This window comes from Echeneis naucrates, chromosome 6 (genome assembly GCF_900963305.1).
Source record: "Echeneis naucrates chromosome 6, fEcheNa1.1, whole genome shotgun sequence".
NCBI lineage: Eukaryota > Metazoa > Chordata > Actinopteri > Carangiformes > Echeneidae > Echeneis > Echeneis naucrates.
Window position 1 is genome coordinate 13,380,662 of NC_042516.1, and position 27,749 is coordinate 13,408,410.

At 41.9% G+C, this 27,749-nt stretch overlaps 4 protein-coding genes and 1 pseudogene across 7 annotated transcripts; 1 reads left to right on the forward strand and 4 right to left on the reverse strand.

The window, feature by feature from the left end:
• Window positions 1-156: 156 nt before the first annotated feature.
• Window positions 157-2,311, reverse strand: LOC115044921 (chymotrypsin-like protease CTRL-1). 2 transcript variants are annotated; one of them, XM_029504273.1, is made up of 7 exons: window positions 2,263-2,311; window positions 2,030-2,133; window positions 1,842-1,921; window positions 1,673-1,754; window positions 1,377-1,557; window positions 1,112-1,242; window positions 157-482 (listed from the first exon to the last, which is right to left on the reverse strand). In XM_029504273.1, exons 1-7 carry the CDS (start codon window positions 2,309-2,311, stop codon window positions 321-323), a joined length of 789 nt encoding a protein of 262 aa, XP_029360133.1. In that variant the 3' UTR covers window positions 157-320. The 2 variants fall into 2 exon arrangements, with proteins under 2 accessions (XP_029360133.1, XP_029360135.1); XM_029504275.1 differs by having other exon boundaries at window positions 1,842-1,913; window positions 2,010-2,133.
• Window positions 2,312-3,042: 731 nt separating this feature from the next.
• On the reverse strand, window positions 3,043-7,792 carry LOC115044554 (heat shock cognate 71 kDa protein-like; annotated as a pseudogene).
• A 660-nt stretch (window positions 7,793-8,452) lies between these two features.
• On the reverse strand, window positions 8,453-14,095 carry LOC115044555 (TBC1 domain family member 15). The gene is made up of 10 exons (XM_029503662.1): window positions 13,697-14,095; window positions 12,220-12,405; window positions 11,983-12,101; window positions 11,084-11,187; window positions 10,562-10,629; window positions 10,293-10,439; window positions 9,858-9,951; window positions 9,629-9,777; window positions 9,385-9,523; window positions 8,453-9,303 (listed from the first exon to the last, which is right to left on the reverse strand). Exons 1-10 carry the CDS (start codon window positions 13,968-13,970, stop codon window positions 9,135-9,137), a joined length of 1,449 nt encoding a protein of 482 aa, XP_029359522.1. The 5' UTR covers window positions 13,971-14,095; the 3' UTR covers window positions 8,453-9,134.
• Window positions 14,096-15,123: 1,028 nt separating this feature from the next.
• l3mbtl1b (L3MBTL histone methyl-lysine binding protein 1b) lies at window positions 15,124-23,943 on the reverse strand. 3 transcript variants are annotated; one of them, XM_029503660.1, is made up of 22 exons: window positions 23,796-23,943; window positions 22,208-22,342; window positions 21,648-21,843; window positions 21,313-21,484; window positions 21,094-21,223; window positions 20,920-20,971; window positions 20,651-20,745; window positions 20,428-20,532; window positions 20,161-20,296; window positions 19,977-20,068; window positions 19,725-19,876; window positions 19,411-19,514; window positions 19,028-19,113; window positions 18,819-18,929; window positions 18,616-18,730; window positions 18,297-18,396; window positions 17,531-17,725; window positions 17,323-17,424; window positions 17,166-17,230; window positions 16,907-17,079; window positions 16,601-16,663; window positions 15,124-15,783 (listed from the first exon to the last, which is right to left on the reverse strand). In XM_029503660.1, the coding sequence occupies exons 2-22, from the start codon at window positions 22,316-22,318 to the stop codon at window positions 15,655-15,657; spliced, it is 2,484 nt and encodes an 827-aa protein (XP_029359520.1). In that variant the 5' UTR covers window positions 22,319-22,342; window positions 23,796-23,943; the 3' UTR covers window positions 15,124-15,654. The 3 variants fall into 3 exon arrangements, with proteins under 3 accessions (XP_029359520.1, XP_029359518.1, XP_029359519.1); XM_029503658.1 differs by having other exon boundaries at window positions 21,313-21,511; XM_029503659.1 differs by having other exon boundaries at window positions 19,438-19,514; window positions 21,313-21,511; window positions 23,796-23,942.
• A 950-nt stretch (window positions 23,944-24,893) lies between these two features.
• On the forward strand, window positions 24,894-27,391 carry LOC115044568 (transmembrane protein 244-like). The gene is made up of 6 exons (XM_029503677.1): window positions 24,894-25,145; window positions 25,575-25,660; window positions 26,768-26,841; window positions 26,933-27,058; window positions 27,151-27,195; window positions 27,297-27,391. Exons 1-6 carry the CDS (start codon window positions 25,005-25,007, stop codon window positions 27,389-27,391), a joined length of 567 nt encoding a protein of 188 aa, XP_029359537.1. The 5' UTR covers window positions 24,894-25,004.
• The last annotated feature ends 358 nt before the right edge of the window (window positions 27,392-27,749 follow it).

Sequence of the window (27,749 nt, forward strand, 5' to 3'; positions counted from 1 at the left end):
TTGCATTCTGATCTTTATCTTCACACATCTGGTAGTTCTTAGATGCACAGGATATCTTTCGATCTTTGTCATCTACACTTGTACATGCTGTCTGTTCCCGATGAGCACCAATGATTGCACATCATGAAATGACACCAGTTTTCCTAGAAATTTTATTTTATGTACGGTTTCTCATAAATGGACCGAGCATTGCACGACACTGAGTGATTGCTGCCATTGAAAGGCGCCAGCATCATCGCTGGTTCATTCCTGTTACTGGTGAAAAGAATGGCTCGTTGATCCCACTTAGGAGCAGACGGATGATGTGTTGAATGATGACATTAGTTTGAGGCAACAGTTTGATCGATCCAGCCGCGCAGGTAGGACACACGGGCATACACGGCAGGGGCCCGCACATTGCAATTAGAGGTACCCCAGGACACAATACCCACAAGGGACCAGACTCCGCCATTCTCGCAGACCAAGGGGCCACCAGAGTCACCCTGAAACGGGACAGATGTAATTTTTTTTTTTGCTGACTTTCATAAACGTGCATAAAGTCACGTTTTCTAAAGAAGCTTTGAAGGCACATTATTTATACTGTATCGACGAACGTGCTGTGGAACTCACAACAGGATGTGGGCTAGCTTGTTAGTATTATCAGACAAGAAATGAATGCAAAGTCATCAGCTCTAAATAATTCCATCCAACAAATAATGTTTCTTTCATTAAGCTATTTAAGCAATTAGTTAATACTTTAGAGACAATTAGCTATTTTTCTTAATCTATTTAATGTTTTTATGTATATTGTAAATACAGGTGTCGATGTTATCAATCTGGATATTATTATGTGCATGCAATTTGAAAAAGGCCTGTTTTACTGTTTTAATCCACATTTTTGTTAACTGCCAATTGCAACTGCCAATTTATAATTTACAAATTGTTTTAAACTTTTCATGCTACTGTTACTTCTACTATCGCCAGTCCTTTCGAATCGCCTACATGTGTTTTACATCCATAAACAATTTATTAAGGATGATTTTACAGAAATTGTCTGTTATTTAGTTCATAATGAAAAATTGCAGTTTTTACTGCCACAGGTGTGAATTTCAGGCTTTGATGCAGTTGTTACCTGGCAGGAGGACACTCCGGAAGCACCAGCACAGATCATGGCATCAGTGATTCTGCTATAGCCCCAATACTGCTTACACTGAGCAGGGCTGAGAAGAGGCAGGGAGGTCTGCTGGAGGTAGCGGGGGCTTGCTGAGAGTGGCAAACAAATGGAAATGGGGCTAGCAAAACTCTGACATTTTTCTTTGAGAAGTTTGGTGACTATTTTATAGTTTATATCTGTTTGTAAATTTAACCTGTGCATAGGACTTTTTTCTCTCACTCACAGGTTTGGCCGGTCCTGCCCCATCCGGAGGTAACACATTTCTTTCCAGAGGGGAAGCTGGTGCTGGAGGAAGCAAGGCACACAGGGGACACTCGGTTTGTCATCTGTGCTGGGGAGGAGAGCCTCAGAAGTGTGATGTCATTATTGAAGTTCTGGGAGTTGTAGTAGGGGTGAGTGATGGCCTGGATGGAGAGGTAAACATAAGTTGTAGGTAAATACAATGCCATCTTACCTAATTAAGGCAAATCCTTACAGTTTCATTAAAAAAAAATGGGCCTGCGAAATTGTGTTGCTTACCCTGGCAATGGTCTTGACCTGAATTGGCTCGCTGTTGTACTGACGATCATGCTCTCCCAGGATAACACGGTGGTTTCTAGGACTGTACAGAATGAGACAGGAGAGTCATTACAATTGGCACTGTGGGGATTTTTCTCATGTGGATGTGGGAAACATTAAAGCTACTTACGACACACGGCAGTGAGCAGCAGTCACAACCCAGTACTGGTTGATCAGGGATCCTCCACAGAAATGAAATCCTCTACCATCCTAGGAACCAGGAGGTTCATTCTTACGGTTTCTTTTTGCTAGTTACATTTTGTAATAATTTTTTTTTTTTTTAGCAAACTCTGCACACGATGGCAGAGCTTTGGTTACCTGAAGTGAAACCTGCCAGGGCCAAGATCCAGAAACGGCTGTTTCCCCATTCACAATCTTGTTGTATCCACTCACTTGGGGCCTGATAGCTGGCACGCCACACCCTGTTACACAACCAAAAAAATTACCATGAGTATATCATAAAATCTAGCACAACCCTCAGTTGCTACAGTCGAAGTGAGATTTGCCACACAAGGAACAGATAATCTTGTTGCGAAGTGTTAACCACTCACCAAGTGCAGAGGCCACAGCAAGAGCAAAACAACTGACAAGCAAGAACATGGCTGCTTCAGTGATTGACGTCGCTCGGGCTGGGCTGTGTGAGACACTGGCTTTTATATGTGTATCTCACACACTCAACTCTGTGTTCTGTGTGTTTTGCTCTGTGCCCCACGCCACCTGACCACCCAATGGGTGCTGTAGGTCAGGGAAGAGAGCATCTGGTGATAAGTACCTGAGATCCACCTAAATGGTCTTGAGCTTGAGTTTGTCTTGTTCTTGTGCAGTTTGCTCACAGTATATCACAAACAACTGTTAAATCAAACTCTTCCACCATGTCATTTCTCTCAAAATGACAAAACCCTTTGCTCGTTTTCTTTAATTTTACAATCTGCTGCTTTCTTGAATTTATATTCAGAAAGTGCTGTACCGAATTGAATAAGTTGAGCTGCATTTGCATGACTGTCATGTTTAACACATAAGAAGAATGAAGATGACAGTGTTGCATTTTGGTGGGGTTTTTTTTTTTCTTCTTCTTCTTCATTTTCAGACAGGAAAAGATATGATCGATGCCTCGGTGGACTAATAACAGGAAGCTATTTTTCAGCAAATTTCAAGTGCTGCAATTAGAGTCTTCTTGTGCATACCTATTTAATGCATTATTTTTAAATGGAATGGAAATGCCAGTACGTGGTAACTTTATAAATCACAAGAAACCTGCCAAACTTTTCAACCCCAAATTCCAGTGATCTTTATTGATATCAAGTTGTGAAATCACATATATTCATTCCGCCTCAAAACATGGGGAGATTTGTGAAAACGAAAGACTTTGATCAGAGTGTGTAAGAGTCTGCAGAAATCGTTGTTTGGAGTAAGTAGATGTTTTATCAAAAGTTTTACGGCAAGCTGATGACTGTAAGTTTATTGGATGTACATTCTGTAGCTTTCAGCCTTTTAGCTTCTTCTGGGATCTGAGGCACAGCAGTCAGCTGCCAAGAGTGTTCAGTCAACCTCCTCAATAGTTGGGCCTGAGGAGGATCCGCCTCCCGCTCCACCGGGAAAACCACCAGGCATTCCTCCTGGCATACCTCCAGGCATCCCTTCTGGCATACCACCCTGATACAGCTTTGAGATGATGGGGTTGCACACTTTCTCTAGCTCCTTCTGCTGGTGATCGTACTCCTCTTTCTCTGCCATCTAGATAACAAAAGAAATAAAGCTTCATTAATTGACTGATGATTTTAGTAGTAGATGGTGTAAAACCGATATTGAGGGGAAGTAGAGATGTATACAAAAAGAAAGAAAAAAAAAAACGCCTGTGGTTTTGCAATGTGAGAATAAGAGGAAGTGATTTTTGCTCTCTATGTTGACTTATGGTTGAACATATTTTTACCTGGTTCTTGTCCAACCAAGCGATAACCTCATTGCATTTGTCAACGATGGCCTTTTTGTCCTCAGGGCTGATCTTGTCTTGGAGCTTCTCATCCTCCACAGTGCTCTTCATGTTGAATGCCAGAGACTCCAGGGAGTTCTTGGCTGTGACCTTGTCTTTCTGGACCTCATCCTCAGCCTTGAACTGCTCTGCCTCCTGCACCATACGCTCAATGTCCTCTTTGCTAAGCCGTCCTAAGGAAAAATGGAGTAGAAAGCTCTTTACCTCCTATACAAGATTATTCTCTTTTGGTTTTTGTGCTCAATTAGCTTTGCCAGCACTCCTCAAGTAATATTTCATTTGGTCATCTACCTTTGTCATTGGTGATGGTGATCTTGTTCTCTTTTCCGGTGCTTTTGTCCACAGCAGACACATTGAGAATGCCATTGGCATCAATGTCAAAGGTCACCTCAATCTGAGGGACACCTCTGGGAGCAGGTGGAATACCAGTCAGCTCAAACTTGCCCAGGATATTATTGTCCTTGGTCATGGCTCTCTCGCCTTCATAAACCTGAAAATAATTACCCAAATAGCATTGTGATGTTTCAGGAAACTTTAATACACCGAAGCAATGAAGTGAGCAAACTGTTATTTCCTCTAACCCTGTTACCTGAATGAGCACACCAGGCTGGTTGTCTGAATAGGTGGTGAAGGTCTGCGTTTGCTTGGTGGGAATGGTGGTGTTTCTTTTGATAAGCACAGTCATCACTCCTCCAGCAGTCTCAATTCCCAGGGACAGGGGTGTTACGTCCAGCAGGAGCAGGTCCTGGACGTTTTCAGACTTATCACCAGCCAAGATGGCTGCCTGCACAGCTGTGAAGAGTTTCCAAATTGCGAAAGAAATGCCATTATAATGCTTTGGGAAAAAAAACTTTACATTTTTAAACGATAAAAACAAGCAAACATAAAGCCAGTTATAGTTGAGATATGTTCACCTGCACCATAGGCCACAGCCTCATCAGGGTTGATGCTCTTATTGAGATCACGGCCATTGAAGAAGTCCTGCAGTAGCTTCTGGATCTTGGGGATACGCGTGGAGCCGCCAACCAGGACAATGTCGTGGATCTGACTCTTGTCCATCTTGGCATCTCTCAGGGCCTTCTCCACGGGCTCGAGGGTCCCACGGAACAGGTCTGCGTTCAGCTCCTCAAAACGAGCTCTGGTGATGGAAGTGTAGAAATCTGTTCCTTCATAGAGTGAATCGATCTCAATGCTGGCCTGGGTGCTGCTGGAGAGGGTGCGCTTAGCACGCTCGCAAGCCGTGCGCAGACGACGCACAGCTCGCTTGTTGTTGTTGATTTCCTTTTTGAATTTACGTTTGAACTCAGCAATGAAGTGGTTAACCATTCGGTTGTCAAAGTCTTCACCACCCAAGTGAGTGTCACCAGCAGTGGATTTAACCTCAAAGATGCCATCTTCGATAGTGAGGATTGAGACATCAAAAGTGCCACCTCCAAGGTCAAAGATAAGGACGTTACGTTCACCACCAACCTAATCCAAAAAAAAAATACAGAAATTTAAATAGTAGAAACATAAAACAGATTTAAAGTTACAGTTAATAAGTTGGTTACCTTTTTGTCCAAGCCATAAGCAATGGCTGCAGCCGTAGGCTCATTGATGATGCGCAGCACATTAAGGCCAGCAATCACTCCAGCGTCTTTGGTGGCCTGACGCTGGGAGTCATTGAAGTAAGCAGGGACTGTGATAACTGCGTTGGTGACAGGCTGTGAGGAGAGTAAAGAACTAAGTAGTGTTCGTACACGCGGTTCTACTTTTTCACTCAGTGTGAAAAAAAAAAAAAGAAGAAAAAGACTGCAGGTGTTATGTTTTATAGGCGGTTAAAAATGTCCAATGTACAAATATAAAGTTGTGTTTCTTAACATGCCAAAGCTACAAATTTATCGGCGTAAAACCAAATGACTGTAGGCCAACCATGCTATTACAAATTTCTCTATAACTACCTTGCCAAGGTAGGCCTCAGAGATCTCCTTCATCTTGATGAGGACCATTGAAGAAATCTCCTCAGCGTAGAAGGTCTTGATCTCACCCTTGTACTCGACCTCCACCTTAGGTTTTGCAGCGTCGTTCACAACCTTGAAAGGCCAGTGCTTCATGTCTGACTGCACCACAGCGTCGTCAAACTTGCGGCCAATCAGGCGCTTAGCATCTGACACAAATTTAACAAACAAGCAGAATTCCACAGGTGATATTCATAGTGTTTTCATGAAATCATGAAACTTTCTTTCCTTGAAAGTATAGTTGAAAACAGAGTAAAGAGAATTTGAAAAATATCTACTCTGATGCTTTTGAGCCCTTTTTTCTCTCGCAGCTGTATTTATCCTCACCAAATACAGTGTTGGTTGGGTTCATGGCCACCTGGTTCTTGGCAGCATCTCCGATCAGTCTCTCATTGTCTGTGAAGGCCACATAGCTGGGCGTGGTCCTGTTTCCTTGGTCGTTAGCGATGATCTCCACTTTGCCATGCTGGAAGATGCCCACACAGGAATATGTGGTGCCCAGGTCAATACCTACTGCTGGTCCTTTAGACATCTTTGATAAACAAAGGAAACAAGTCAATAATTGAAACCATTTTAATTCAGACATTAATCTCATACCAGCATGTGCATTCATCACTGCTGAGGAAAGATAAATATTCTTTCTGAAGTTTATAATCATACGTTTTGTGCTTGGAATTCAAAAATGTGCCTGCTTGTAGTCATATTTAAAAGGTGTATGTTTCTGAATGCCGTATTCACTTCCATTCACTAACTGCAGGTTGAATCCAGATGCACAGACACATGGCGGAGGGGCAGTTATGCCTCGGTGGTTTAATACTACGGCCCAGGGCTGTGTCTCCATGCTGCCTCTTTTCTTTCCTTCAGCCACATAACACTAAGGTGTCACAGTCAGGCAAATGAAATACGATTTGCTGAACCTGCAGTGCTGATCTGCGTGTGTACTTTCCGACAGCTGGTTGCACATGGCTGAGTGTTACTATAAAAAGTATCAGCCCATCTATATGGCAATGAATAGAGAGTGACAACAATTTCAAGAAACATTTATTAATGAGTTGTCAAAATTTGCCCGGATCCTTAAAAAGTAAAAGGCTTCATGACTATCTGACACAGAAATTTAATAATTAGAGAAGAACTCAACAAAAGGCCTTTGTAGTTGTACTCCTTCAGATTGTGGCAGGAAATGGTTTTCATTTTTGAATGCAGAGACCACTTTATATATATATCACCAAATCACACAACTGCCTCACTCAATTTTACAATATTCAATTCTCTCTTTGCTCTACTTAGGTGGAAGCAGTAGCTTAGTCCATTTAATGTCCCACTACTGCAGCAACTAAGTTATTAAATTAAGGCTTGTTATCCAGTTATGCAAGATGAAGCAGAACATGCAGATATACTGTGATAATGTCACTGTCTGTTCGACAGCCACATCTGAAACTTGTCACGTGCTGTCAAAAAAAAAAAAGTGACCCAGATAACACTGCAACAATGTAACAATGTAGGTTTATATTAAGTTTATATTAGATTAGGAACAAAAACAACTGAAACTGTGCTGATCAGCTTTCACACAGTAAATACAGTGCATGTACACAATAAACAGCAAGAACAAATGAAAATTCAGAGAAGCAGCAATCAGAACAACATTGTGTTTCCCTCAGAACTAAAACCTAAGAATATTAGATTCTGTGAGGAGTAATAATGATATGATATGATTCTGTAAATGCAGTTCCCTTGTTGCTTTTAATTGAAGTGGTCCAGAAGAGGCACGCTCACATCCGAGTATGAAAGTTATGGGATTGAAATGAATCACTGAATTTGTTGAATGCCCTTGGTGGGCAGTCAATAAACTGAGTGTTTATTCTGCTTCTGCATTTCATGCCATTGTTTGAAAAAAATCTAATCAAATAAAATCATGCAGGTCCGTCTTACACCGGAGCACCTTTCACATGTGGCAGTTATCTTTTTAAAGCAGGAAGCCAGGCTGAATACAATACTTCTTATAGGAGGGGTTACCTTGCGTAGTCAGATGTTCAAGATTGGAGAGAATATTGAGTTAAGGTGGTGCTCCGCTCCAGCACTCCTTTCCCTCTCCTGGCAGGCAGACTAAGAGGGCGAGTGTCTCTTCTCCCTGGTGTATATAGAGCACTGTGCAAGGAGAGCCAAACCGGGTGTCAGGTGACTCCACCAAAGAAAGTTCTGGGCCCATGTTTTCTCTTATTGTGGAGATTTTCTAGAAATAAACCTTGTTATTGTCGACCTCTGCTAGTTTAGAAAAAACGATCCCTGAATTGTACGGCTTTGATTTGATTTGAATATAAATTAAACATGTTTCAAGCGTTTCCTAAACATGGATAATGTTCCTCTATTGCCCACAGTTCACGGTGTTAGGATAAACCTTTAACCATATAGAGCTGATCATAAATCAGTGAGCCTGGTGTGGATGGAGGAAGCTCTTATTATAAGCTAACGTCAGAGATAAATAGAGTTTGCAATGATGTGTTTTGTAATGATGATCCTGCTGTGTGTAGAGATAAAGTATGTATATTAATAAAGGTGTGGTAAAGGAGTTCCATGTGCTCCGAATCCATGTTGTTATAGCTTTAAGAAAATATTATTTTATAAAGGCGGAAAATTGCTGCAGTTGCACAAAGTCATGCAGTAGTTCTGAGCTTTACTGAGGAAGGATCATTCTTGTGCAGTCAGTTTCAAATACATTGTATTGTTTTTTTTAATATATGAAATTACTCACATTAACATTTTAAGGAAAAGTAATTACAATGAAGGCTGACTTCCTGTATTATTTAGCTAGTACAAGAAAACTCAGTACAAATATTCCTAACTCCATAGGACAGATAATCTCATATAATAATTGAGGTATAAATGTTACACATTATTTATGTGTGTGTTTGATTTTTCCATCTGTGACAGTAGTGCATTCATTAGTTCCTCCACTTATGGCACTTTCCTTCTGCATGTTCAGAAGTTGGATGTCTATTCCTGTTACAGAGGTCACGCTGGGTCATATGCCATTAAATATAACTGCAGTTTGCAAAAGACACCAGTTGCGACACACCAGATCCAGACATACATGCTTTCACACACACCTGTAGTTGTTTTCCTCTTAACAGCTGAATATTGCATAACCCAGAAGTACAACGTGTAGTAATAAGATCTTCAGATTAAACTTTGCCAGTTCATGGCACTGAAGAACAAAAACAACTGAAACTGTGCTGATTAGCTTTCACACAGTAAATGCAGTGCATGAACATGAAACAGCAAGAACAAATCAAAATTCAGAGAAGCAGCAATCAGAACAACATTGTGTTTCCCTCAGAACTAAAACCTAAGATGAACAATATGTGCCATAGGGATTACTTGTCCTTGCTCTCACAGTTTCTCCAGTGTCCTTAGCAATCAGGTATAGAAAAAGTTGCTATCATTTTAAAACAAATAAACTGCGGAGTTGGTAAAAAAAGTCGTCCTCTTTGCTTTTGTGTGCTCTGCAGTGCCCATTCATATAGTCCCAGGCACAGCGTCTGCAGTAGTTGTAGAAATGGTGCTCTGCTTTTTTCAGCGTGCTATTCAGATCCAGGGTTCCCTGAAGGCTGCGCAAAAGGCAAAACATGATTTTGGCAAATCCCCTTTTTTGTGAAAAGAGTTTTTCGTGTTTTAGCAGACAGACAAACCTGGTAGTGAACTGGATGAGCTGCACATCATCTTGGCACTGAAGCAGAGACTCCCTGTTCTCTAACAAGATGGCTGCACAGATGAAGAGCTCGAAGGTGAAGTCAGTATTGATGGCCTGCAGATCTGACTCCAAATCCTCTGCAAACATCACAAGACCAAGAAACACACGATTAGATGAATACCAGACATTTTTGATTTACGGGAACTATCCTTCACCGTGCCAGTTTGAGTTCTGGGTGTCACCTGTGCTGTATTTTCGTTCCAGTCTTTCTTGATACCTGGCTCGATCTACTTGCTGTGAGATAAGCTCCAGGTGGTCACAGCTCAGGATCTCAAACAAACGCAGTGCGTCGCTGTGCTGAAACTCCCTTTGGAAGCCCAGCAGCAGCCACCTAATAGAAGCAGGAACATTATAAAAAATGAGCATGAAGAATAAGAACACATGTTGAAGTTATGATAAAGCGTGAGGTACCTGTGGCAGAAGGTGAAGCTCTCCATGCTGTCATTTGTGATTAAATGAGAATAGAGCTGCGGGTCCAGCTCCTTCAGCAGGGCTGCCTCCAACTCTAAAAGATATTAAACATATTTAAGTGTATTTCAGGAACAGTATTTTCTTTCACTCATTTGCCATCAGCGTTGTGGGAGACATAGTATTTTAGTTTTCTGAATGTTTTAATTAACACCTGACTATAAATTAAGATTTTTGTATTGCTTTTTTTTTTTTTTTTTTTTTTTAACGGTTAGACCTTTTTTTAAAATAAGGAAATAGGTTTTCAATATCCTTGTCAAACCACCAGATTTTTTTTTTTTTTGTTGTTCCTGTTGTTGCAGCTAATTTTACAACATATACCTTGGAAACTTAACATTTATGATGCAAAAGGTTTGCATCACTTTCTGGTTGTCTTACCTATTTTTCTGTGCAGACCATCAGCCCTGAAGTCTTTGGAAAATTTCTCCATGTAACAAGAGAAACTCCAGAAAGTGTCAACCTCAGAGTCCAGAACCTCGAGGAACCGGCTGCACAGGTCATTCATTCCCTGAGCGTAACTGACCTCTAGATAAACAATCGAGACAAGTGGTGCACAAACAAACAGTTAGCGTCTCCAGTGGCTACACAAACAACTTGCCCAACCTTGTTAGTGTCAGTGAACCTGAGATGGGTGCCTAAATGTTTACCTGGATGAAAAGCAGCATAAGTGATGAGAATATCTCTCAACACCAACAGATTACCTGAACCTCCCCCCCTGCAGATAGATGAATGAGTAGAATAAGTTACACTACACTACATAGATATGTCAGCTTTATTTTATTTTAAAATTATTATAATCATTTCTTTTTTGGAACGACAGTCCTGTGAGTTTGATGCGTTCTATTGCTGTGATTGTGTTCATTTAATACACAATATAAATGTTTTATTTATTTTTTATAGCAGCCAACAACTTACTAGACTTAATAATCATGTAGCAAAAAAGGAGGTGATGCTGCGATCCTGTACGCACAATAAAGTTAACTGAAAGTCAGCAAAATTGCTAACATTTTAAGTTTTATGTAATAACGTACCTTTTTGTACAAACTGAGGTGAGCAGGAAGTGAATGATTATCTTTTCTGTGACTTTATATCAAAGGGCAGCGATCAAACAATGCAATGCAATATCTGTTGACACTACAAAAACACAGCCATGGCTCATAGTAACTCACTGGTAATACCACAGGTCTCTGTTTGTTCTTGGTACATCCTTGTCAATAATTCTTACAGCTTCCCGGAGCTCCTCCTGGTCAAATGTGATCCTTTCAAATAAAATCTGTTGATAGGAAGAAAATGTCATGACAGATACTATTGATTGTGATCTATTTTTCCATGGAACTAGAAATGAGAATAGTAGCATGTTAGCTATAATACTGTCCAAATGGTTTGTTTAAAGTGGTGTTATTATAATTATAATTAGAATGATCACTATCTGACCTCTGTTTGCTGCTAAAGCACTGCTAAAGTGCTTACAACAAGATTTTGTGAAAAGTGGTCAACTGATACCATATGTACATAAATAAATAAATAAACACTTTGTTCAGCAAAATTAGATCCTGTTGTGAAATACGCCCCTCCCTCTCTGAACTGTTAATCTCTTCCACCAAACAAAGCCACAGTAAACATGTTTGAGCTACAGAAGTCTGGATAGCAGGACAGAGCAAATCATTCAATCATTCAATCATCTTCTAATGCTTATCCACATCTGGGTCGCGAGGGTCACTGGAGCCGATCACGGCTCACAGAAGGTGAGGGCAGGATCACCCGGGACAGGTCGCCAGTCCATCACAGGGCCAACACAGAGACAAACAAGCACTCACACTCACACTCAGACTTACGGACAGTTTAGAGTGACCAATCCATGTAAACATATATTTCTTTAAATGGTGGGAGGAAACCAGAGTAGTTGGAGGAAATCTACGCAAGCACGGGGAGGCCCCAGGCCTGCAATCTTTTTGTTGTGGGCCAACAGTGCTAACCACAATGCTGACCCCAGAACATATCAGTGATAGATAAAATAGAAACAGATAACAAAAAACCATTTTGTGCTAAAACATTTGACCGATCTAACCTGTGCCTGAAGCTCCAGGAAAGCCAGTCTGTCCCGGGCCTCCTCAGACTGGTCCTGGGTTTGCTGCTGGGCATGTGCCTGCCTCTGCTCAAAAAAACTGACAGCTGCCACCAACTCCGCTGGAATAGAGAAAGAATTATTTTTAAACAAAGTCGAACAAAGATGATCATTTAACACAGTTTGGAGACATTTAACTTCCTTCACAGGGACAGAGATTGTACATGTTTGTGTGTGTACCATCAGTGCCGTTGAGGTGAATGCGCACCGCTGAGGGAAGGAACTGCTGCCACTTTCTCTTCATGAACTGGTATCGCACCACCAACTGCTCCTGCAGCAGAGAGCGCTCCAAAGCGGTGGAGCCACACGGGTACATCCCGAACAGAAAACGCCATACCAAGCCACGCTCAGATGGAGACACACCACCTGCCAGAGATTGAGAACCTTTTGATGATCATATATATATATTCTGCAGTGCTTTTGTTTCTTCAATGTGGATTTCAGTAAACCTCATTAATCCTGAATGGATTAGTTGGAAGACATAGACATAACTGGGGGAAGCCAAAAACTTTGGATACAAGCTCCAAAATGAGGCCAGCTTTACTGCCTTTTCAGAACTAATTTGTGTAATCTTTAGCTCCACGGGTTGTTTAATCTTTAGTTGCCTGGTTTGTACGTCTAGAATGTCAATAGCCTAAAGGTCAGAAGGCCTAAAACAGGAGGGGGTTTCCACATTCCTGCTCATACATGATAGATTCAGTGTGATTCATTACTCCAGAGAGAAAGAGCACCTCTTTGTTCTTAATCATTGTGTTGTGCTTGAGTGTTGTTAAAAAAGGATGTCCAGAGAAAACTTTTCAGATATATGCACAACAGGATATTGCCAAGAGCTGTTCAACAGGAGTCTAAGGATGTGTCTAATGGCATACGCATAAGCTGCTAATCCAGAGGTATCCTAATTTTTTAGTCTCAGCTTCACTGGGTATTTCTCTGACAGCTGAATCTCATGTGATTTTCTTCAGCTCCTTTGAGATATCACCAACCCACTATATGAGTATCTGTTTGTTGCTTTGTGTTTTGTATGTCAGGAGTCACGTTGGAGCTCTGTGCTCGAGGGCTTCTGTTGCAAAATGAAATGTTAGATTCTGGACAATCGTCTGGCTGTGGCTCAGCCAATGCCCTGAAACAAAGCATCACCTGACTCACTTGGTCTACATACTCAAAAAAAAAAAAAAAAAAAAAAAAAAAAAAATATATATATATATATATATATTAGCAGCTGAGAGAAATGTAATGGATAGAGACATATTACACATATATAAGGCCTCAACAAAAAGTGATTATACATCCTACTGCTCAGTAGGTTTGGGCCTCAAACTGTATACAGAAACATACAAACATCCCAAACCCAAACACAAATTTGACTGGCTTAACATTATTACTCTAAATATGATTTACATACTTATGCAAGATTTCTGTTTGACCTGCTGCGACCTCATTTATTTCTACATGATTAAGTCCAAACTGATCCTCTGACCACAACTTCATTAAGCTCCAAAGTTTTGTGGATTTGCTTGAAGGCAAAAAATAAATAAATAAAATAAAAATAATAATAGAAAAACGTAGTTTCAAGTGCAGGTGCAAAGGTCATTTCATCTGCAACATCTGCTTTTTCACTGACACAAAATCCTCTGTGCCTGCAGACAGATAGACTGACCGTTTTTGAAAATATGCATCCTCAGCCTGGACTCGTCCACCCTGCCCTGAGCGTCCATGATCCCAGGTAGGGTGAGCCGTGCGGCGGTCAGAGCAGGAGAGCTGACCGGGGCCACTCTCCTCTCAGGTCCGACGATCGGTGCACGACTGTCCGCCAAGCTCGTCTCTTCTCCCGCCGGTCTCCCGGTGCTCGGCTCCTCCATGCGTGTGTGTGTGTAACCGGTCCAGCAGGAGCCGGCTCCACCACCAGGACTAACCAGGCAGGAAGCGCTCATTCCCCGGGGACAGCGCGGTCCGGTCGGCCGGTCGTTTGTTCGGTCATGTGACTGCACCTTCGGTCCAGGTGGAGCGGCTGTCAGAGTCCAGCCTGGATCTGAGAGCGTCCCTCACTCCGCCCAGCGGCCTGGCAGAGACAAACACACGACGTGCCCTTTCTTCGTGTTCTGGCTTGAAAAAAAAAAAAAGAAATTCAGAAACAAGTGGGCGATACAACTTTTTTGTGACTCGATACGATACCGATTACTTCCTTTTTTCGTTGAATCGATATCGATACTTTCTGTGATCTTACCACACAAACTACACTTTTCCTAAGCTTTCTTTTCCCCACACCTGGGCGGTCGGTAGATATTTGATCTGCCTGCTCTCTGTTTTGTGGAGAAATGAGTGAGATGAGCTGAAACAGCACGCAGTGTGCATTTCCTTTATTTTCACCCATACACACAACCCATCAAACAGCCAGCCACCTCAGAGCCAGAGCAGTGTACCATCACCTCTTAAATTAGAATACATAAATAAAAGCTGTTTGCATATAAACAGTTTGCTAATGTACACAATCCAACTGCCTTAAGTGCGCGCTGAATTACAAAGACAGACAATGTTTTGTTTCTTTTCTCAAAATCTATGTATGAATTGAGGCTCATATTTTCAGTTCACTGTCACAATGTCCATCCCTGGAGACCGATGTTGAGGCGTTGCATAACCAAGCAGGAGTAAATCCTTGTAGGAAGCAAGAACAGTCCTTTTGCAGCTGTGTACTATTTACAATATGAATGACAAGCGGTTATTTGAATCAAACAAGATGATCAATACCAACAAAACAACTAAAAGCAGTTTCTCTTTTTAACATTCATATTCATGTGCCATTCCCAAAAAAGCAGATAGATATAAACAGAGCTGGTTCATAGTTTCAACCTTTAAAGAACGCAAGTTTCCTTGATTTAACAATTAGCCCTTAGCCCTGCTCATCACAAAACAATCCACTGACCAGTAAAACAACATACACGGGCTGGTGGAAAATTACATCCTTTCTGGACACACGGACACAAACACACTCAGGACACTGTAAACCCCCCCACTCCGCAATCCTAGTGTGGGCCCACTGCAAATTTACCCAACTTGCTTGCCTTTGGGCCAGTGGAGTGGCCCACATTCTCCGTCTAAAGAAGACAAGCTGAACTACATCGTGCTTTTGCACCACTGGGTTTCACATTGAAAAACCTCTCATTACCTCAAGATTGTATTTTGCAGCTTTAAAAATAACTTCTGCTGCCGATTAAAAACAAAAACAAAGCACAAATGCAATTGTTCCATCTGCTCTGAGCTCAAGCACCATTTCATCACAGTTCAAATAAAACAAGAAATGCAACAGAATCAAGACACTAAATCCAATTAATAAACTGTACAACGTTAAGTAGCCTTGAAGGTGCTGTAGTTTTTTTTTTTAATGATTCAGTAAACAAACACAACATAAGTTAAAGACTCCTCGTGGTATCATGTAAATCTCTCCCTCAGGTTGACTAGAGCTGCCAAACACAGAGAGAGGAGGAGGAGATGGGGGCCAGACGGACGTTTCTGAGATGATGGCTTCTTCTTCCTGTTCTGAAGCTGCATTGTCGTGGAGGTCAACAGATGAAGCTTGTTCAGGCTGAATTTGTCAAATGTCTCTCGTTGATCTTACTCTTACTCTTCATCAGCGTTCTTCAACATGAGGATGGAGTTATAAATCTTCAGGGCGGGTCCCAACTTGATTGACAGGATCTTAACAATGTCTGCTTGGGTGAGTAACAGGAAAGCTTCGCCATCTATTTGCTAGAGAGAAAAAAAGATTCAGCTCTAAACTTGTTTCTTTAGAGACTTTTACAGAGTCAAATATTAACCAAATAACTACATTCATTCATTTATTAAGCATTATCAATATCGTAACACTGACATTGGGCTCTATCTTTAACCTGAAGTGTGCGGTCTAATATGTGTGGCACAAACAAATTTGGGAAACGTTTGTATTACTTCTGCTATTTGAACAGTGCAGAAAGCAGGTTTATGGTTTAAGAGCTGAGGCAAGTCTCTTCATTATTCATAGGAATAAAACCAATCTGTGTAATTTCCAATCCCCTTTAAAGACAGGCATGGTTGCACCTTGTAAGGTTATAATGGAGCAGTGTGCTACAGATTAGACACTATGGTGACTGACCAGTAATCTCTGTCTAGAAGTCAAATTTAAAGATGCTCAAGCATCTTTAAATCACATTTTCAGAGTTGCCTTGATAATGTATAATAACAAATAAATAAATAAATACATTCAAATCAGGGGAGCTTTATAAAATTCCACAACTGCAACACTTCGGGCTTGTTTTGTAGTTTGCGTTATGTCAGAGGATCAGAAACAGGATGAGTGTTGTTAAAGTGTTAAGAGTTTTGTTACAGCCAGGATGGAAAATTTCAGCCAGTTTGTTCAATATATATATATATATATATATATATATATAGAGAGAGAGAGAGAGAGAGAGAGAGACTCAGAAAAACTAAATTTATGTAGAATTACCTAGATTGTGAAATAATATAATTGAAATGCATGACTCTCAGGTTTGTCAGTATATGAAGTTCTGGTAGGTTAGGAAGTCCTCACCTCTGTTTTAAATGTAGCAGCATGTTCTTTACATCCAGGGAGTCCTTTGACAAAACTGGCCACCTGATAAACAAAATATAAAAATGGTTTGATCAGCAAGTATTTATCTAATAATACTACTAAGTGTCTTACAAGTCTTTACTGAATTTCAGTTTTTAAGCTGACAGGAGAAAAAGAAAAGCAACATCTCTCTGCTTGTAATTCATAGTTTCTCTAAACAGCTAGATGTCTTCATGTTGGGAAAGTGGAAGAAGAGAATATCTGCTTCATGTCTTGACACAGTTTGCACAAGTTAGCATGACTGACCTCCTCAGTGTTCCAAGCAGCCACTCTCTTGGCAGTCAGCCCCAGGACCTCGGGCAGCAGCTGACAGTGTTTGTCCCAGCAGAGAGCCACCCGGTGAGGGGGGGAGGCTGAGATGCCAGGGGAGAACACAGACTCATGGAGGGCCTGCTGGAGAGAGATGGCATCTGGAGAGGCTAAGGATGAGAGGCAACAGTCAGTAGGGGTGAGGTGGTGGTTTACACATCTTCTTTTACCCCATTTTACACTCCTTTACACTAACCTTTACCATCACCAATCTCCTCTTTAACATAGTGCATTTTCAGGTATTTTGGGACTGGAGCTGTCCTGAAGATGGCAACAAACAATTTGGAACACTTGTGAATATACACCACTGTATTTATACTGAACGTCAGTAGCAGTGTTTTCATGACTTGTACCTTTTCGGCCTTGTTCCATTTTGGCTCTGTTCACTTGCTCCACTTGGTGGCTCAGCCTGGTTATTGCGCCCTAAACGCTCAGCTTCCACAATCACTGGTTTCCTAGCAACACAGATAACCTGCTCTCAAGTACTGACCACTGGATCGATTTGCATGCAAAACAATGGTGATTTGATAGTGTTGTCCTTGTGCGTGTTCAGGAGCTGACCTGTTCTGGGAGTCCTCGGCTCCTTCAGGTTGCTCTGGTGTTGAGGAGGTCTGCGTCGCAGTGCTTGAGTTAGGATCGGGACGTCGCCCACGAGCATGGGGTCCACTGAGGGTGACAGGTCGCTCTCCGCTGAGGCGGTCTGGCAGCAAGCCCTCCTTATTCAGATTCATCTCAGAGTAAGGACAGCTGACCTGACTGTACACATCCAGACACACAAACTTTACTCAGAACCATAATGAAGCTTTCAAAGACAAATATTATTTCATAGCTGTGAATGAGACATTAAACAGGTCTTAACAAATATGGAAAAGCAGCACAAAAAACACCTTAAAGACTCTCAACTCCCACGCACGCACACCCAGAAGCAGACACACTTACACTACCAGCAGCCCACGCAAGTACAAATGACATTTAAGAATGCACTGAAACTGAAATTCTATCTTCTTCCAAGGAGGAAAGTCTCCAAAATCACTGATAAAATATGAAACCATGAAACTTTAAACCAAAATTTTATTCTCATTACAGCTCTGTTATTTAATGAGTGATGGGTTCTGCGGGAATTAAATGTAAAAAATGTGGATCAATTTCAAAAATTAGAAACTAAGAAACAATTTATTGATAAAAATACATTTTTGGCAATGACTGTAGATTTATAAGGTGCAATAATATAACGTATATGTGTGTGTTGATGAAATATTATTACAGAGTCTGACTTACGAAAGTAAAAAACAGACTGAAAGCACAAAACTGAGTTTGTGGTACTGACGTGTAGTGAGTCCCATAGCGAGGTCCTCTGATGTGGCCAACCCCGTTACATCCTGGCGTAGGACATCCTTGTCCTGGGGCAGTCACTAAATCGCTGGTGCCTGAAATTTGCACACACACAAGGGAGTGTGAATAAAACAATGCAAACATCTACAAAACCATTTCCATTTTGAATCCATTATAGATTCCTCCCACCACCACATTCAAAGTTAAATGAAGGCAGAGACAAACTCTGCTGACTCATCTGTTGAAATTACAATTTTGGATCCCTCTCCTAAGAAACCTTGACAGACCTCACTGGATACCAGGCAGTGTCTCACCATTTGGGTACTGTAGTGGATGCCCAGTTTTCTGACACCACCCTACAGGGTGCAGGTCAGAGCAGTCTGTCTCCACCCAGTAGTCATACTCTGAACTCCATCCATCAAAATGGATCTAGATGAGAAAAATTGAATCGACAAATAAGCCACAAACTGAGCATAGAATAGAGTCAAACAACATATTTGAGAGGAGAAATGGTGACCTTTACTCGATGGTCTTCTATGTCTGATATGGTTGCAACACGGATGAGCATGGGGTTCCTCTTATCAACAGCTTCCACTTTCATGCCAACATGGAAGCCATGCGGAGGTCTCTGAAAAGTAAAAATGAAAGTCACAAGTCACACAAGAATTTATACTGCTGTGCATAAACCCAGTTACATCTGTGTATTTGTGTGTGTGTTAATCATACTGGTTTGAAAGCCCGAGCAGGAGCTGCCTGTGTCCCTGTCTCTTCCAAGTATTTCTCCCATGAGAAACTCCTGGGTTGTTTATATTCTACAGAAGAGATAAAATGAGAGATTCCTTAGATCCATCAGTAAAGACGGTCCATATTTACACAGACACTAATATGGTACCACAGCTTAAAAAGTAGGCACAATCTGGGCATCTCCAGTACCTAACAGTAGCATGCATTTCCATTAGATTTAAGAATTTTGTATTATTTCTCTCATACAGTACTAAAGAAATTCTTTATATATATATATATTTCCACAGAGTAAACTATCTTTAGTAACAAATATCTCTAGTAATGTTAGTTTGGCCCTACAGTATATCAAAATAATTTATACTGACCCCCATGTGTCTTGGTCTGTGTCTTACCAGCTGGAGTGGTCAGAGTTAGCTCAGCCTCTTCACAGTACCCCACAGGATGGATGTATGGACTGCTGGCATCACACCTTCACACATCACAATGCACACAGGAAATTTATATCTGTCCTACTTGTCAAACTTATCTCTAATACTTTTCATGCACTCTCTACCCAAAAAACAGCAGTAGTCATCCTGCCAAAGAGTAGTTCCCTCGATTTTTAGCTACAGCCAACCTCCAAAAGGTCTATGGATCTTTGGATCAGGCCCATTCCTTCTGTCTTATACCAGGCTCTCACCAGTAATCATATGTGTCATCCCAGTTGTCAAAATGAATGAGCAGTCGGTTGTCCACAACAGCAGCTATGGTTGCTACGCAGATCAATGAAGGGTTCTTCCTGTCAACTGCTTCCAATTTCATCCCTGCTCTGAATCCAGATGGAGTCACAGACTGAAGGGGAAGAAAAAGTACATATTTAGTCCATGTGCGAATGGTGCACACAAAGTCCATGATATTAATAACCATCTGAGGTTGTGTGATTAATACTTACTGTGTTTAGGCTCTTGAAAAGGTGTTTTGGGGCCAGTTGACCCCTACAGTTCTTCACATACATGCTCCAATTAAACTCTCCATCCTTACAACCTAGAAGAAAAACTTTATTGTGAAAGCAGCTAATAATATGCACAAAAATAAGTCATGAATAGACAAGCTTTGGTCAGTGTTTTTCCGGATACCTTTTGGCAACAATAACTTGTGTCCATTTTTTTCACACCAGCAAGCTGGTTTTAGATCCCATGAGTCAGCATTGGCCCAGAAATCATAGCATTCTGGGTAACCATCGAAGTGAAGCCTGACCCTGTACCCTTGGATCTGAGAGGCAAAGAGACACAGGGCACATAATCAAGACAAATAAAAAAAGAGCGTGACATTCTTATTTCTAGACTGGGATAAAGACAATGATGGTCTTTGTAAATAAACATGGCACCAAACAGGACCCATACCTCTGCAACACTGAGTACACAAAACAGGGAAGGGTGAGATGGGTCCAGTCCCTCCAACTTCATCCCCACCTTAAAACCATTCCTGCTTTGAGGAAATGACTGGTGCTGCGAGACAAATATACAGAAAAGCACCATTGAATTTAGCATACACAATATAAACAAAAAAAACAACAAACAAACCATTTTTACACTAAACAATATGGTGGTGTTAAAAAAAGCGTACCTCTTTAAATAGTTTAAGAGGAGCAGCAATGGCCCTCTCCTCTTCAAGGTAAGCAGGCCAGCTCCATGCTCGTTTCTTATTGGGAGCAGCACTCACTGAGCATAAATTAAAATATAAATAAAAGCATACATCAGAGGACAGCCTTCACTACTGGCTTCATTTCTCACCAACTTACAACAGGTTTTAAGACATTTTCAAGACCCTCTGTGGCTTTGAATTTTGGGACTCAGTGTATGGGATCTCATAGGATGTGCAGCAGTTTAACATACCCAGTTTTGCCATTTTGGCACCTCTCCTGCCTTTGGTAGCCTTTGCCTTTTCCTAGAAAAAGGTGAATTAAAAGAAACATCAGTAATTAGCACCAACTTTTTCCCCCTTGTTTTCTCAACTTTAATATGAAGTTGAATGACAATGGTTGTGAATGCTAAGAATATCCTCCTTACCTCTGGTTCCTCTTGGTTGTCTTCTTCTTCATCACCAGAATCCATGTAGATCTTCCTCTTCTTGCGCACACGTTTACCAAGCCTCTCACCTTCAACTGCCTGACTCTCCCGTGCATCCGCAGGAGACGATCTTCAAAAATTAACAATGAGGGTTATGACACAATAACAAACCGAACTACTCTGAAGGACAGCGAGAAGGCAGTGTGTGTGTGATTTTACCTGCCACTGGAGGGCTGTGCACAAATGGTGCTACAGAATTTGCCCTGAAAGAGGGTCTCTCTGGGAACATTGGCGCCACAGGCCCTGCATCTTGACAGCTCCCCATTTGGTCCCATATCAGCACTAGAGCCAACTTCAACACTGGGACCAACCTCCACGCTGGGACCCTCCTCTAAAGACAGAAGTACAGGACCAGGAACTAGAGGTCAGAGAAGAAGAGGGTAAAAAAAATCAAGGTTGTTCACAGTAAAAAAAAAAAAAAAGGTAAAGCACAAAAAAAAAATAAAAAAAATAAAAAAAATGCGGTGTTGGAATGGTTAAACATGCTGTCGTACCTTTTCCTTGAGAGGACCCTGGCTGACTCTGATTGGCTGAAGCTTTGACTGTACCAGTCTGTGATTGGCCCTCTGGAGGAGGGGTGGGAGTATGGGAAGGAGCAGGGTCCAAGATCTCACTCTTGGGCTCAGCCTCCTGCCCTTTGACCTCTACGTCTGTGACAATCTCAAGAGTCCCAAACTCTGTCATGCGGAACTAAAGGAACAATGAAGTAAAAAAAACAAAACAAACAAACGTGCTCATCAGTCTTCCTCAAAGGAAACTGCAGTGGTCATGTTCATCAAGAACATCCATCCATGATCATTATTCGGCTTGTCTCCAAATAACCGCCTAAGCATTAGCCATACTCTCTAAAACTGTTATTTCTTCTTTCTCCCTCTGAACCTTTTAAGTTTTAATTTTCTAATGGTGGGATAATCATCTATGATGCTTGCAATAGAACATTTAAGAACGCTTTGCTCTTACAAATATAAGTGTAATCAGACATGTGTAAGCAAATACTCAGGGAGTGAAAAAAAAAATGTTTACACAAACATATCTCATAACACAAATTTCATACCCTGATGTCGCTGCCTGGCAGTGTGGCAATACCATCCTTCCAGTCCAGAGCCCCCATCATGTCAAACTCCGCTCCTTGGGAGGGGCCATCACTGGGTGGAGTGTCAGTCATTCCCACTCCTCTAATAACCCCAACCTGAAAAAAAAAACAACAGCCAGGCCAAAGATGCAGTCACAAATGAAAAGAAAAGCATGACAGATCTTCACTGTAGGTTCAGTCCACAGCTTTGACTTTCTGAGAAATTCTGTATTTTGTCTGTTGCGATGACTGTGTGTGATGATCACAGTGAATCAGACCCATCGGGCTGTTTCATTATTTTTTTTTTAGCTATGATGTACTCCCAACTACAAATGCAGTTTCTTCCTGCACTTGTAAACAGTATTGCGCAACATCACCGCTAGATGGCGACTGTGTGCTGGCTTGCAAGATACACCATGCACTTCGATTTCAGACAAAACAGTCAATAATAATATTGTTTTGCTGGTCAGGTAACCGAGAAATACGTGCACAAACGGCCTCATTAGAGCGAATCTTCACCATGACCATTGACAAACATGAGAAATGATGTCTCAACCCTAAGTTCACCACACAAGTTCATCTTTTCCTTGTTTTAACAGTATCTCTTAAAACCGACTGTTTGCCTGGCCATGAACATGTGAGGGGGTCATTTCTTTATGAATTGTAGGGAAAACACTGTTTTCTGCACTAACTGGCCAAACTTAAAAGCGTTTTTATCCGACTAATAATGCGATATAACGTTTTACTGTTGACGCATGATCAACAATGAATTAAGGTTGTATTTTTCTGTTTGCACGGTGGCCATAAGCATGTGAAAAGTAGAAAAAGCCCGAGCTGGCGGATCTTAATTAAGTTTGACTTTGCACCACGTAGCTCAGTTTTATTCTGGCCATAAATAAAGTGTATGTAAGAGCGCCCATGATTAGCATTCGTCTTATACAAAATGGCGGAGCATAGGAAGAGGCCACCAACACGTTTAAACTATGTAAATTACTCAAGTTACCAATTTAAACAAATAATGCAAAGCCGCTACACCTCGAACAAACCCAAACGCGTGCTGTGTAATTTCCTGACTTGGTGTTTTCTTTCACCCTGGTTATTTTCTTCACTTTCCCCTTGTCACGGAATGTCAGCCCAGGTTGCTAGCTAGAGCTGGCATGAAGCTAACAGGCAGCTAGCTCCGCTCCGTCCATCTGAACGGAGGGAAGCTACACGGCTAGCCGTAGCATTGTGACTGGATGCAGCCAGCTAAGGACAATCTGTAATAAATAAGTTTCCCGGTTAATAACAATAGGAAAATGCATTTTGCCAAACGCTATCGTTTCGCAGAACATCGCACGCACTTGCAATAACACGCCGCTCCTGTTACGAGCTTCAACATTGTTGCTTGATTAATTTCTTCAATAGAAACTTGAAAAAACGATTTATTCTCGTCGTTTTAAATCAAAGTGGAAATAATGGGAACTAATCCCAAATGGGAAAACGGAAGTCGGTTTATCAAATTTCGCCACTGTTAAGTGTAAAAAATGAGAATTGGTGCCCGAATTGTAAAAATAAATGTGGAACTCACCTCGTTTCTGTTTTAACTCTTATTTAGAGCTGGAGAGAAGAGGGATGCGCATGCGTGCAAGATGCGCTGCCCGACAACTTTGGGTCTCGGAAAAGTTCAGTACACTATCGGTGGTCAATACCAGGCCTGTGTGCACTCATAACACGCCCAAAACTCCGTTCACTGCCGATATAACCAATACTACCATCAGACAGGGGCTCATGTTTCAGCCTTTGGCCATAACAAGCCCCAGAAGTCCCCCCCCTCCTCCTCCTCCTCACATAAGAAGTATGAGTGTGTATCAGCGGAGCGCAGGGACCGCAGTGTCTCTCATTAATGTCCAGGAGCGGCCGCTTCATCTCAGGCTGGACCGGCTGCCCCCCGCCGGCCCCCCTCACCCTCCTCTTTCTCCGGTTTAAGATCGTTTTCACGCCCAGTTTGTGCTCACCACCCGAGAACAGGCGATGGTCAGTTCTGCACGGACCGGTGCACAATTGCAGGATTAAATGCTCAGGCCTGTAAAGTCACATTTTCAATCCAAAAGCACCGAAACATGTCGCCATACTGGAGTCTGGACTGATTTGGAGCTGCAGTTATGGGGGCTAATGTGCAAAACATCATCCACCGAATGAAGTCGAGCAGAAGAAATGTTAAACACGTAGTTTATCCAATTCTAACGTCACCAAAACATCACATCTAACACGGCTAAATCCGACAGCACTGTTTATTATTAGCTGTATTATTCAGACCAAGAAGCCTGGGGGCTGTGGTGCCACCTTTCAGGGCTCCTGATATTGTTTATGATTTCAATGTCACAGCTGATCCATTTGAAGTCCATCACTGAATCAATATGGGGTAGCCTGCTTCTTCCTTGTCTGGTTGAATGTGGGTGTTTTCTGAGTCGGTGCTGGTCCACATACTGAGTGTTCAACCAAATTGTCTCCAGCTAACCTGCAGTATTCAATCCCTCCCACATTGGGCGGCTATGGTTTCTCCGGTAATAACACGATACAGATCTCAGCGCTTTCTTCACAATCTCCCAGGAAATAGACAGTACCCGAGGCCAAATGTGGCTACCACATCTCCAACTGTGGATTCACGTGTTGGCTAACAGGTAGATGTGGAGAAAAGTCTTTATTTCAGTCGACAAAGGCCGCCCCGAGACGAGGTGAAATGAGTTCAGGCTCAGCTGGGAAAAGCGCTGGTTCGTGTCCTGCATTTGGTCGCTAGATGGCGGGAGAGGTCCAGTTTGAGAAGGAAGGGGGGATTAACCGGGTCGTCCTCCACTGCTGCTGCCGGGATTATTTTACAGTATTTACATCAAGTACAAACCATGAAATGGCATTCAAAGGCAAAGCGGTCGACTCGAAGGTAAGAGGACGAGATAAGACGAGTTGACCCGCGGTAGGCGTCTCAGCGGACGGCCAGTCGGAGCGGCTGTAGGGGAGTCATGGGGGATCAGATGATGACGATGGAGCTGACAGTCTGCTGCTTTCACTGAGGGCTGTTTTCTTTTTGACACACAGATGCATCAATTGGCTTTTGTATTATAATCCAAACTGCAGCAGGTGTGGTTTTTGTGGCAGATAGGAGATCGCTGTCAGCCTGTTAGAGTAACCCCCCCCCCCCCCCCCCCCCCCCCCACACACACACACACACACACTGCACACTGGCAGCCTAACATGCAGCTCCAGGTTCATGTTCGGTAATTGATACACTGAAAATAAGTGATGTAGTCTCGCTAACAGATTACATGTTGTATTGTGTAATAATGACTCCCTGATCGTCTCTATCCCACAGACCGTGCTCTTCAACCTGCTGCTGTGTCTCCTCATATTTTACTCTCTCTTCTACATGATCGGGAGCGTGTGCTTCGGTGCCTTCAGGTGTGAGTCCCTCACATGCACGCACATTTAGGAGCTCCATTACCAAACTATATGATGAGACTGTGAATCACTGTCGTGCAGATTAAGTAACGATATACAGACCACTTTTATTTTAGAGGTCAGACTACTTTTAAGTAATTTAAGGCGAATTAACATGAAATATTTATGTCATTTCATAGAAATTGTGTGTTTAATGGTTTGTATTGACCTCAGAAAGAGAGTGGTCAATTCTGATGACTCCCAGTAGAAACATCTGGGTAACACGAGCAGTTTAGTGCCTTTAGTTAACTGGAAATGCTTATTGCATGCTTATTGTTCATATAATTGTTACCGTTATTTATTTTCAGGAAAAATGCCATTTGTACAGGAGCCAAGTCCTTTCAAAGACATTGCACAACACTGTGGAACCCGAACAATAGTGTTACCAAATCAGTTACAGCAGGAACTATCTAACATATCATTTTCAGCTTCACTCATGTGGTCAATGTTTCTATGTCAAGAATCTGCACAAATATAGTTTGACCATAATAATTTACCCCTTTCAATGCACGAGTTTTACTTGTAGTGGAATATAATTGCAGTGCGATGTTTTTATTTTAGCTGAAGTAAATAATTGTTGTACTTTTCCACTGGTTTCTGTTTTAGGAGGCGACACTCCTCACTGTCAATCTCCTGAGTAAGAGTTTCAAAGAGACCTGAAGAGATTAACAGACGTCTGAGTTATTGGTTTTAATGAATTAACTGTCTCAGAATTTATGTCATGTGCGAGATTTTGCAATGACAACACAGCACCCGAATTAAAACTACCAAAGGCGAGAACCCTAATATGATGATGACCATACCTTCCAGACCCTCAGAGGCTCTAAAGAGCTGAAGAGTCACTGTTCATATCATATTTCCTCCACAAATTTAAGAATATCTACCCCCCAAGTAAAGTATTAATCAAATGGGAATGTTTCTGGATATGAATGTTGCATCTGTCCTTTATTGTAATGCCACATTTAATCTTTATCTAAATGGGAACGTAATGATACACAGACACAGTGGATACAGATTTACATTATGGGCCTACACAGTCATTGATTACACTCATGTCTCCTCCTTTAGGTTAGATCACTTTGATGGACTCATTCCGTTTGACTTTAAGACTGAACCTGCTGAGTCCAACTCAAAATACTTGGGTGAGCACACTTATTGTAGCCAACATGACGAACAATGAGTGTGAACTTTGCACAGATAATCTATTGTCTCACTGTGTTGGTCTCCCCTCAGTGAACCTCCTGTCCTTGGAGCTCACCTACTTTTGCAGTGGCCTTTTGTTTGCTGCAGTGGTGAGGAGGCAGGTGTGGGACTACGCCCTCACTGTCACACTTCTGCATGTAATGATCACCAGCCTCGGTGAGCAGAAATCTAGAAATGTGTCCACCCAGATTACTCACAATTATTACTTCATGTGTTGTGAAACTCTGTGTTTTGGTTCCATGTTGCAGTGATGTTGGAGTTTCCCATGGTGTGGCAGTGGTGGCTGGCTTTAGGTAAAACAAACATGTCTAGCGCTTAATCTGTGAGTTATTATGTCTAATTTTGCGGGCAAAGTTCTTCCCATGTATGTATCCATGTATTTCTTGTTCTGTAGGCAGTGGGTTGTTTCTGATGATCTGCAATGGCCAGCTGATAGCTTATTTCACCTGCCAGAGTGATCAGACCTATGCCTCCTTCAACATCTACTGACATACAGAAAAAGCAACTGTGAATAAACTCTTTCAGAAACAGCCCTGTGAAGTGGGGTGGAAGGGATCAGACCAGATGCTCCCCTCTATAGCATACCCATTAGGTTTTTGCAGTGATGGGCTTTTTCTGTTTCTGAACCTAAAAAAAGATTATTCACCACAGCACAGAAGGCCAGAGCTGGATCCAATTGGACTTTTCGGGTTTGCAGCAATGACCATGATGGCTGACAATCCTGACCTAATGAATCATCTGTTTCTGTCACGTAAATACGACAGTGAGACCATTCTCTGTTTCTGTCTTGTGATACCTCTGTCACTTTGCAGGATTTCAATGGAGCCTGGGAAGTAATACAGTACCT